General features: G+C 44.7%; 1 protein-coding gene across 1 annotated transcript in view; it reads left to right on the forward strand.

Annotated features, from left to right (window-relative positions):
* The first annotated feature begins 774 nt into the window (after window positions 1-774).
* LOC144599426 (anosmin-1-like) overlaps window positions 775-12228 on the forward strand; it is a 104261-nt gene continuing 92807 nt past the window's right edge. The window contains exon 1 of the mRNA XM_078410291.1: window positions 775-1075. Within this exon, the coding sequence (XP_078266417.1) occupies window positions 863-1075 (213 nt within the window). The 5' untranslated portion in view covers window positions 775-862. The remainder of the gene's footprint in view (window positions 1076-12228) is intronic.

The following is a 12228-nucleotide window of genomic DNA, read 5'->3' on the forward strand; positions in this document are numbered from 1 at the left end:
CAGGCGATGTTTTGGGACGGGACTCTTCTGCACACTGATTGCATTAAGGGAAGAAAGCTGAAAAATGGGGGCTGGAAAAAGCCTTGCAATAGTTAAATATAGGTGGGGTCTGAAGAAGGGGCCAAAACGTTGCCTATCCATGTCTTTCACAGATGCTGCCTGGCCCGTTAAGTTTAGCATTCTGTGTTCTAAATAGTTGGATACAGCTGAGGGGGGTGGGGGTTGATTAGCAGATAAGTGGAGTAAGTGGCAATGGCTATGTGAAAGTGAGAGATAAAAGGGAGAGGGAGACCCAGGGAACTAAAGATGCTCCACGAATGCTGCCTGTCTGCTGAGTTACTCCAGCACTTTGTGTTCTACTACAGTGGCAGTTGATTGGCAGAGAAGTGGAGTAAGTGACAATGGCTATGTGAAAGTGAGAGATAGAGGGGAGACCCAGGGAACTAAAGATGCTCCACGAACACTGCCTGTCTGCTGAGTTACTCCAGCACTTTGTGTTCCACTACAGTGAAATGCAAATGGCACTTTTCTGGGACATTCACATCTAATCAAGTCCTGGCGTCCAAATATAGAGGGAAGAGGTGGAAGCAAGGAGGTTTGCCAGCCAGCCAACGAAAGTGTGGGAGCAGAGCTGTAGAGGCGTGGTCTGAGGGGGCGTTTCGTGTGTGTATAAGGCGGTCCTGGGGGGGGGGGGGGGGGGGAGTTTGGCAAGGGCTACATGTATCGCAGATGCTGTGGTGGTCACTGTAAAGGTGCAAAGTTGTGGTGCGGGGATCGGTGAAGTTTGCAGCAGCTGTGAGGACGGCGGCAGGCGCGGTGTGTGGTGCTGCTGCTGCTGCAGGCTGTGTGTGTGCATTGAGGGATGCGGGCGGTGCGCTGCCTGCTGCCCGGGCTGCTGCTGTGCTGGCGGCTGCTGCTGCTGCTGCTGCTGCTGCTGCTGCCGGCGGCGGGCGCGAGGCGGCCCGGGGACACCGGGAACACAGTCGCCGCCCACAGCGTCTCCCGGGCCCGCTGCACCTCGCGCTGCCTCGCGCTGCACATCGCGCAGCTCAGCGCCAGCTTCAGGAGTCTGCAGGTAAGACTGGCCCCTGCACCTGGGGAGGAGGCGGGGGGAGACATGCACCTGGGGAGAGGTGAGGGGAGACATGCACCTGGGGAGACGTGCACCTGGGGAGAGGTGGGGGGAGATGCACCTGGGGAGAGGTGGGGGGAGACATGCACCTGGGGAGAGGAGGGGGGAGACCTGCACCTGGCGAGAGGTGGGGGGAGACATGCACCGGGGGAGAGGTGAGGGGTGAGGGGAGACATGCACCTGGGGAGAGGAGGGGGGAGATATGGACCTGGGGAGACATGCACCTGGGGAGAGGAGGGGGGTGACATGCACCTGGGGAGACATGCACCTGGGGAGAGGTGAGGGGAGACATGCACCTGGGGAGAGGTGGGGGGAGACCTGCACCTGGGGAGAGGAGGGGGGAGACATGGACCTGGGGAGAGGAGGGGGGAGACATGGACCTGGGGAGACATGCACCTGGGGAGAGGAGGGGGGGACATGCACCTGGGGAGAGGAGGGGGGAGACATGGACCTGGGGAGACATGCACTTGGGGAGAGGTGAGGAGAGACATGTACCTGGGGAGAGGTGAGGAGAGATGTGCACCTGGGTAGAGGTGAGGGGAGACCTTCACCTGGGTAGAGGTGAGGGGAGACCTGCACCTGGGGAGACCTGCACTTGGGGAGAGGTAAGGGGAGACATGCACCTGGGGAGAAGTAAGGGGAGACCTTTACCTGGGGAGACATGCACCTGGGGAAGGCCTACACCTGGGGAGAGGTGAGGGGAGACCTGTACTTGGGGGAGACCTGCTACCTGGGGAGAGGTGAAGGGGGACCTGCACCTGAGAGAGTAGGGAGGAGCCCTGTATCTGGGGAGAGTAGAGGGGACCCCTGCACCTGGAGAGGTGAGGGGAGACCTGGACGAGCAGAGGAGTGTGCTGGATCTGGGGAGGGGGAATGGGGGGGTGGACCTATGTCTGGGGAGAATAAGGTGAATCCTTGTATTTGGGTACAGGAATGGGAATCCTATCTATGGCGAGGAGAAGGGTAATCCTGGGTCTGGGCATAGGAGGGGAAATCCTGACTCTGGGAGAGTGGAATTGGAAAGAGGGGAAGAAAATGTCTATAGAGTGGAGTGGGTGGGCAAAGAGAATTCATGGATCTAGGGAGAGAGGAGGAGGATGCCGGTGTCTAAGGTGAAGAGGAGCCAGATTTCTGAATCTTGGAAGCGGCAAAAAAACACCAAACCATCAAATACCAAAACTGATGGGAAGCAATGGGTGAATCCCTGGACCTTGCAATGGGAAGGGAAGGATTCGAGGAATGTGGAAAGAAGAAGGTATCCCAGATTCTGTGGAAGAAGCAAGATGCTATGCATTATGGAAAGCGCAAATACTTGGATCTAAACAGGTGTGAAGAAGGGTCTCGACCCGAAACGTCACCCATTCCTTCTCTCCAGAGATGCTGCCTGTCCTGCTGAGTTACTCCAGCTTTTTGTGTCTATCTTCGATCTAAATAGGGAGATGAGTATAGGGGATTGTATCCTCAAATCTGGTAGGTGTGAAGAGAATTCAATTGTGATAGAGGATAGAGTGAATCCCTGTGTTTGGGTAGAGGAAAGTGAGGGATCCTTGTATCTAGGTAAGATCCCCTGAGGAATGTGGGTCAGGAGACAGAAACATCAGAGAGAAGGGAAAGTTATTCCAGTCCTATCTAGTCACTTCTGACAGCTTAAATTGTTTTTTGCAAGACTGATTTATATGGCTCTTCCCAATATTTGTTGTAGCTAAGGATCACTTAAAGTACACAAAGAAGGACATAAAGTGGAGGTCTTAATCAGGTCTTTACACAGAATTCCCACCATACACGCCCTGCCCCTGGAGAATGGGAAGGGAGAAATGAAATGATTGTACACAAGACTTGCTGTACTGAGAAGGAAGGCCATTAATTCTGAACGTGGTTTGGTGAAAGATTTTATTTTACCTCAGCGAGTCACAGAATACAAAATTGCCACAGGTGGACTGATAGAGCTGTTGCCTCATAGTGCCAGAGATCTGGGCTCAATCCTAACCTTGGGTGCTGTCTGTGTGGAGTTTGCGCACACTCCCTGCAAACTGCGTGGGTTTCCCGAGTTAACTGGCCTTTGTAAAAAGTGGATGAAAGAATGTGATAACATAGAACTAGTGTGAACGGGTGATCAATGGTCAGCATGAACACAGTGGGCCAAAGGGCCTGTTTCCTATGTCTCTAAACTAAATTAAAGTAAACTAAATCCTGTGTGGTGTTCATGTATTGTCTTTCCATTGACTGGTTGGCATGCAACAAAAGCTTTTCATTGTACCTCAGTACACATGACAATAAACTAAACTAATCTATAAACTGAGACATTAGTAACCATCCTTCAGGGCAGAAATTGGGTTGTAACGTTACAGTTGTATTTGTGGCAATCTCCAGTGCTTTTATATTTAATAATCTGTCCAATTATAACTGGTTACTGAAAGCCTTATGAAATATAGTGATCCATTTAAAAGTGATATAAAGTTTTTCATAGTTTCTTTATACTTCAGCAGGTGCTAAGTTTTCAAAGCTACTGATACGTTCTGTCAGTGTTTTAAACACATATGTAAATGTAAGTGGATAAGAGAGTGAGAGATATCCTGCCACAGAAATCTAACCAAATTTAAGTCTTTTAAATCAATTACGATACTTACAAGGATACAGAAAGCGAAAGGAATCAGTTTTGTCACAGAACTTCCACCAAATTTTGTTTAGTATTTTTTAGATTTAATATCCTAGTCACATTATCAAAAGGGAACGTGCACTGATGAGAATACAACCGAGAATACCTAATTAAATAAATCAATCCACACCATGGAGAACTGATCAAAAAAAGAATCACATAGTGCTTCACTACTAATGAAGTACTTTTGAACAGCGGCATCTGCTGTTTAGTAGAAAAATATGGCAAATTCCCTCAAACAGGAATGACAAAAGGCCAATTAGTTCCTCAATTCAATATTTCACATGGAAATCGTCATCTCTGATAATGCAATAACTCGTCGTTACTGCTACAATGGTACTGCACAAGTGTTGGCTTAGTTTTCTATTCTTAAATCCTGAAATTGATTTTAATTTGCTGGCAGATCCTAGCATCCTACATGCCCTGAGGGTCTGATTCTTAAAGCATCAGCTGTCAGTACAGTACACCAGCTCCCAGTGACACTATATGTCTTCATAGTGTGGCCAGACTTTGTTTCCAGATGCCATGACACTTTTCCTAAGGCCTACGGAGGTAGGGCCCCACCCAGAGCTCTGACACCCTGCTTTTCCTCAATGAATGAATAAGTTTATTCGCCAAGTATGTGCATATACAAGGAATGTGCCTTGGTGCTCCACTCACAAATGACAACACAATTAAGAATAAAGCATAAACACATCAAAACAATAAGGGTACAACATTACGGTCTAAACATGTGGGTGAAAATAAACCAGAGCAAAAAAGAAACTACAGACTTTGGTTCTCCTGTTACAGTAATGGCACATTCTGGAATCCCTCATCACCATAATTATCTGTGAACTCTTCTTGAAAACTAGACCTCTTCTGTGTATGTTTCCAGATATTAAATATTTACCCTATTTCTCCCAAATCATAGATTTGGATCCGAGATCCCCAGGGATCCCAAACCCATTGCTGTCTTCACAATCTCCAAGAACCCCCATCTCATTCTGTACCAATTGCTGTTGTCGCAAGGCTTCGCACTATGAAGTGAACTGTAATGCACTAATCATTGCTTGACATCTTTCTGAGTATCTTGAGCTTCCAAAAACAGAACGGGTAAAAATATGTGCTAATTCTGACCTGCCATGCTGTTCATAAGAGTTTGCAGATACTGAATATGTGATTTTATGTTATTAAGGGGTCGAAAACTACAGGGGGCTTACCTGCAAAACGGTCTATGGGATTGTTCTACAAGAAATATTTTATTTGGATATTACTTTTGCAATTCACTAATGGCTGTCCATAAATATTTAGGAGGGTTCAGTGCCATAAAATGTGTCAATTTCCACCGGATTTGCAATCTGACTCCATCAATAGAGAGTATGTGGTATCCACACAAACTCATTAAGTTGGTTGATCAGACAGCCACACTGAACTATTTTTACTGACAAGATGGCAACAGTAATTAACATTTCACGGCAAGCTAATTAAAGGATAAGACTTGCACGTGCAATTAAAGGAAAAAATAAATGTTAATGTAAAATTTAAAAATATCTAGGACTTTTTTTTAAGGAAGGCAAGGGATAATCCCACCCTCTTTTTAAACTAATTTTTCAGAGCTGGAGAGGTGATTCGGCAAAAAATATAATTTTGAATGTATCATTGTAATACTTTAAATCTGGATTAACATTACAGGATTTTATTTCAACAAAAATATTCCATAAAAATTGGCATTAACATCCAATGTCACGAGTTATGGGGAGAAGGCAGGAGAATGGGGTTAGGAAGGAGAGATAGATCAGCCAGGATTGAATGGCGTAGTAGACTTGTTGGGCTGAATGGCCTACTTCTGCTCCTCTTACTTATGACATTAAGTTATTGATTCTGTGTTGAATGCATCTGTGAAGGAGCAGAGAATCACATTCGGTATGTACCAGGTCTCCACATTTAACTGCTTGGGTGATATTGAAAGTTGCTATCCATTCCATGTAGTAATGTAACGACAGGTTTCTCTCATTACGACTGTAAATGTTGGGCCGTAATAGTAATTAAGGCTTACCTTTTAGTTTAATTTGGTTTAGTTTGCTTTAGAGATACAGCATGGAAACAGGTTTTTCGGCCTGCCGAATCCACGCCAACCATTGATCAATACCTTCGATTTGTACCAGTATCTGCAGTTATTTTCCTACACAACTTGCCGCTCCACTGCGATTTCTCCTCAAGGTATGTCTACTTTGAAGACGTTCTCCTCTTCTCTTCGATGAGAGTTTAGCAACATGCTCTCTCACTGCTCCCCCTCTGTGATTCCTCCTGCCCTCCTACTCTACGACCATGTTTTGACCCAGACTCGCTACCACAGCCACGTCTGTTTTCTCGGGACTTGCCTGCACCTTCAACTTCTTTCTCTAACTTCAGATAGTTCCTTTGTCCCTCTCTTTCCCCTCCCCTTCCCAGTTCTCCCACTGTCTTCCTGTTTCCAACTACATCCTATCCTTGTCCCGCCCCCTCCCCTGGAAGAAGGGTCTTGACCCAAAACGTCACCCATTCTTTCTCTCCTGAGATGCTGCCTGACCCGCTGAGTTACTCCAGCATTTTGTGATACCTTCGATTTGTACCAGCATCTGCAGTTATTTTTCTACCCATTCACATTGGTTCTATGTATCCCACTTTCGCATCCCATCCTTACACATTGGGGGGCAATTTACAGTGGCCAATTAACCTACAAACCCGCCCATCTTTGCCATGTGGGAGGAAACCAGAGCACCCGGCAGAAACCCAAGCAATCACAGGGAGACCATGCAAACTCCACACAGACAGCACCCAAGGTCAGGATCGAGCCCTGGTCTCTGGCGTTGGGAGGCAGCAACTCTACCAGCTGTGCTACCATGCAAACCTCTATGCCACTGTGCCCTCCATTTATATTCTGTAACTAGCTGATGTAAAATAAAATCTTCCATCAAATCACGTTCAGTATCAAAAGTTATACTTCCCAGCACAGTAAGTCTGTGTACAATCATTTCAATTCTCCCTTCCCATTCTCTAGGGGAAGGGTGTGTATGGTGAGAATTATGTGCAAAGGCCTGATTAAGCTGGCTCCACTTTATGTCCTTGTTTGTGTACTTTAAGAGCTCCCTAGCTGTAACAAATAATGGGAAGAGCCAATTGAAAAGCACAAAAGCACAATTTAATCTTGAAAATAGTTAGCAACTTATGAATAACACAACTAAAGGTGAATAAACTTGATGGTGCATTGCCTTTTTTGATTATATAATGTCCTTATAGCATCTTCTTTGTCTAGATGGGCAGTAATGGAGATATTTCATGGGCAATTAACATTCATAATTGTGTCACTATGTATTCTAGTTCAGAAGATTAACTGAGCATGTTGCCATTAATGCTAATGATCCTCTGTCTTAATTTTCAATTACTTTTCAGTAATCCTCAATGCTTGGGAATCTGGAATGTATTTGATCAGTAAATTGTCTGTCAATTGGTACTTAAATGTATTCAATTAATTGGGGGGGGGGAAGCCTGTTCAATGTATTGCACTGAACTGTCTATCCGTTGACATCACTACTGCTGCTCTGAAATATTTTAGAAATTTGAAAAATAAAACATCTTTTGCTTGTTAAAGGCTCCTCAGGAGAAACCTATGCAGAACTATGAATGAGGGAAAAAGGATAAAAACAAAAGTGGGTACTGAACTTAAGGTCAGGTTTAAAAAAAAATCACTTTCATCTTATTCCATGGGAAAAAAAAGATTCGCTGAAGTGTAATGACAGTGATCTGGTTTTTTTTGGTGGGTTGGGAGTGGAGTGAGACTATTTGTGTGAGTGTAATAAAACAGAAGCTTTTTGTTAATTTTCTCATTGAAGTTTATGTTACTGCAGCTCACATCGAATTCCTGTGGGACACGTATTAGTCAAACAGTACATCACAAGCAACATTTGAGGCACAGCTTAAAGTTTTTCCTCCACTGTGGGTCCTTACGCCACTGGAGAGTTGATTTTTACAATCTTTTAATGGAGCGTGGAGCTTTTCATGCCAGAAACATATGTCAGGAATTTGGACAGGAAGGTTACAGGGCCCCACAGGATTTTCTGTCCATTAATTTTAATATTACAAAACCTCTCGCGCTCCAAACATTGATTATTGACAGTGTTTGCTTCAAAAGAATGAAGTGCTGAGAACAGGATTATATAAAATCCACCCATCCATCTCTAGACTTTGCAATATGTTATACATTTTTGTTTATATGTTTGGTAGGAGGCTTCTAAGTTGCACTAACATATGAAATATCCTGTTGGGCCAAATTAACTTTTGATAATATTGAAGACACTATAACAAATTCTTATCACTCGCATGATACCAGCAAACAGAAATTTCAGTTGGCGTTTCCTTTGAAACTTGATTGTGTGAACAGAGCAACCACTTATCCTAGATATAATGCAGATGAAAGCATTTGTGGTTTTACTCATGCCTGCAATTGTATTGCTGGATATTGTTGATACAAGTTGAATGATCTCAGTTGTTACTCAATTGCTAGCTGTGGTTGTGATCTAGTAACTCAAGTACAGTAACCCAGGTTGACCTCCAGCGCAGCACTGTGGGTATGCTACATTGTTGGAGATGCTCTCTTTTGAATGCAATGTTCTTTCACAGATGGACATGAAAGATTCCATGAGATTGCTTCAAGGATGGGGAGAGAAAAGCCTCAGTGTCCCAAACAATTATTGTCTTTGAAATCACATTGCTAAAAAAAATTGGCTAATCGTTATCAACGTGGTCCTTGTAGGAATTTGCAGTGCACAAATTGGCTATTGTGTTCTGAGTACAAACTGATGTTCTGTCTGATGACAATTCAAAATTACTTCATAGTTTTTAGGACATCTAAAAGGAATGTGGAAGTCACGACATAAATATAGGTTTCCTATTTCTGAAGTATATGCATATATTACATTTTCTATTGCATGAATTGTGAGAGTAAATGTATAATAAAGGCAAATTACACGCTTTAATTTTCCAAGACCCAATTCAATATTGGCCCTGGTAATACTATATTCTTTACTGAATTTATTTTCACTTTTGCTGAACTCGTGTGGAATAATCTGCCTGATTATTTATGTAAAGCAAAGTTTTTCACTGAACCTTCGTACACATGACAATGATAAACCAATTTCAAATGGAGCAAAAATCAAAGTCTTGGACCATTGGGATTAGGAAATGATGAGTGATAGGTGGATCCAGGTAAGAGTATCACAACCCACTGAACTCAACAGCTTGAAGCCAAGGCAGGAGAACAACTTAGAAGCTCAAAACTCGAAAAGTGAAAGGCCTAGATGGAGTGGATGTGGAGAGGATGTTTCCACTAGTGGGAGAGTCTAGGACCAGAAGTCATAGCCTCAGAATACAAGGATGTTCCTTTAGAAAGGAGATGAGGAATTTCTTTAGTCAGAGGGTGGTGAATCCATGGAATACATTGCCACAGAAAGCTATGGAGGCCGTCAATGTATATTTTTAAGGCAGAGATAGATAGATTCCTGATTAGTACGGGTATTGAGGGTTATGGGGAGAAGGCATGAGAATGGGGTTAAAAATGGAAGATAGGTCAGCCATCATTGAATGACAGAGTAGACTTGATGGGCCGAATGACCTAAATCTGCTCCTATCTCTTACGGATTTATGAAAATGGCTGAGTTCTTATTTCCTGGACACATCCAGCTCATACGTATCATAGATGTTCAATCTCACTGCACCTCTATCAATATAAACCTTTCGGAATTGTACATAGATAATGTTTCAGTCTCTTTTTAGTCCATGTGAGGAGGTAAGAGCTTGGTCCTTTAGTTTTTTTACTTCCTCTGTAGTATGCAGAAACGTTGCTTTCACCGAGGTTCTAGTGGGTAGCTTGATAGCTGAGCTAGGATTGCCTGAGGGATTTTAACTCCTGCCATGAATAGAGGTCCAACCAGTTCCACCTCATCGGCACCCACATTCATCTGAAAGATAAACAAACTCCTTGGAGGAATTCAGTTGGCCAGGCAGCAACCCTTCTTCAAACTGATAGAGTAGAATGGAAAATAGCTTGCAAAAAGAGGTGAGGGTAAGGGGTGGGGCAAGAGCCAGCAAGTGATGGATAAGCACAAAAAGCTGGAGTAACTCAGCGGGACAGGCAGCATCTCTGGAGAGAAGGAATGGATGACATTTCGGGTCGAGACCCTTCTTCAGACGATAGGTGGATCCAGGTAAAGGGATTGATTTGCAGGTGAGTTAGGTAGGTGAAAGAAGGGTGGAGATAGTAACCAAGGAATCAAAGCTGGAGGTGATGAGTGAAGAAGACAAAACGGTGCAAAATATAGAATGTAATAAGAAAGGAAGGTGGGGAGTGAATTTTAGAACCAGAGGGATGGATGGTAGGTGGAAGGGAATGGAGAGGAGAGAAAAATGGATGACACATGGTAAGGAGGCTTGGATGATGAGCGGATGGAAAAAGGGAAAGTATAATGGGAGATAGAGTGGTGGGAGTGGAAGGAAAGGTATGTGTGGAGGAGGAGGGGGGGAGGGGTGAAAGAAAGCTGGGTGGATGAAAACGAAGATAGACACAAAATGCTAGAGTAACTCTGCGGGACAGGTAGCATCTCTGGATAGAAGGAATGGGTGATGTTTTGGCGAGAACTTTCTTCAGACGGAGTACAGGGAAGAGGGGGACACAGAGAGACAGGAAAGTGTAAGGTGTGAACACGAGACATCAAAGGGGATGAGATCAAGGCAAATGTAGGGTAGGTGGCAGTGTTAGCTAGGGGAAGGTGACAACGAAGCATACAAAGATAAAATGTCCAATCAAAAGCACCAAATGTAACAGACAAGGAGGAAGTGCATGTAAACCTCTGTCTCATGTGCCACCGTGGGGTGGCATGGTGGCGCAGTGGTAGAGTTGCTGCCTTACAGCGAATGCAGCGCCGGAGACTCGGGTTCGATCCTGACTACGGGCGCCGTCTGTACGGAGTTTGTACGTTCTCCCCGTGACCTGCGTGGGTTTTCTCCGAGATCTTCGGTTTCCTCCCACACTCCAAAGACGTACAGGTATGTAGGTTAATTGACTGGGTAAATGTAAAAATTGTCCCTAGTGTGTGTAGGATAGTGTTAATGTGCGGGGATTGCTGGGCGGCGCGGACTCGGTGGGCTGAAGGGCTGTTTCCGCGCTGTATCTCTAAATCTAAATCTAAAATCTAAATCTCACCTGGTATGGTTGCTGGGTCCCTGAAAAGAGCTGATGGAGGAAGTGTAGAGAACTGTTGCACCTCCAACAGTTACAGGGATAAGTGCGTATTTGAGGGGGGGGGGGTGTTAAAGGTGGGTGGGAAGGAGTCACAGGGAATAGTGGTCTCTGCAGAAAGCAAATAAAGGTGGGAATTTGAAGATGTGACTTTGGTGGGACCACATTGAAGCTGGCAGATACATTGAAGAATAATGTGTTGGATGCGGAGGCTGGTGCATTGAACGATAAGGACTAGGGAAATTCTGTCCTTTTTCTGACTGGAGGGAACAAAGCAGGAGCAGAGCTGTGGGAAACAGGAGACATGGATTTCCATTCACAACAGTTCCCACTCTCCCTTTCTATTCTAGGTCCCCAGTTCTGCTCCCTTTCCACTTACGAGGCTCCTGGATCTCGCACTCCTTTCTATATCACCGGCGCTCCAGTTTTTGTGTTCTCCTTCCACTCATTGGTGCCTTGCTTCCTGCTCCCCATTCCAGTTCATTGGGATCCTGGTTACTGCACTCCCTTTCCACTCCCTGCACTCCCTTACCACAGCCCATGGCTCCCACATTCCCTTTCAACTTTCTAGTCAACTAGGAACCTCATTGTGCAACACCTTGAAGAAAATGAATTGAAAGCAGTTGAAGTTTGGATAATAATACTCGCTGGTCTGGAAAGTCGACTAATGAGTACCACGACAACCTGAATATGCTGGATGCTTGACGTTTCACTGTAGTTACGAAGGCAATTGGCATTTGTTGTCCCATAGGGCTTGGAGTTTTGAAATGAAAACATGGTGTTGGTGAGGCTAGTGTGTACAGATTTTGCCCTCTTATTTTGGTTGTCTTATTTAAGTAGCATTAGGAGCAGACCAGCAGAGTCACTGGGATGTGCTAGTTGGCCTTTTACAAACCGCTAAAAAAATTAGAGTTCTAAAAACAGAAGTCTGGAAGAATGAAGTGTGATCTTATTGAAATGGGTAAATTGGGGCATGACAAAGTAGATGTTGAGATGTTCCCACTTATGGGAGATTCTCAAATGATAGAATATGTTACAGGAGAAAGAGAGAAGTCCTTTAGAAATGGGGTGCATTGGAATATCCTCTCACAGAGGGTGATGAATCTCTGCTCTAAAGGGGTTTTGGAGAATCACCACAGCTATTGAAAACAAGATTTATCAGTCAGAGAGTTGTAAATCTGTGGA

This window comes from Rhinoraja longicauda, chromosome 13 (assembly GCF_053455715.1).
Source record: "Rhinoraja longicauda isolate Sanriku21f chromosome 13, sRhiLon1.1, whole genome shotgun sequence".
NCBI classification, from domain to species: Eukaryota; Metazoa; Chordata; class Chondrichthyes; order Rajiformes; family Arhynchobatidae; genus Rhinoraja; species Rhinoraja longicauda.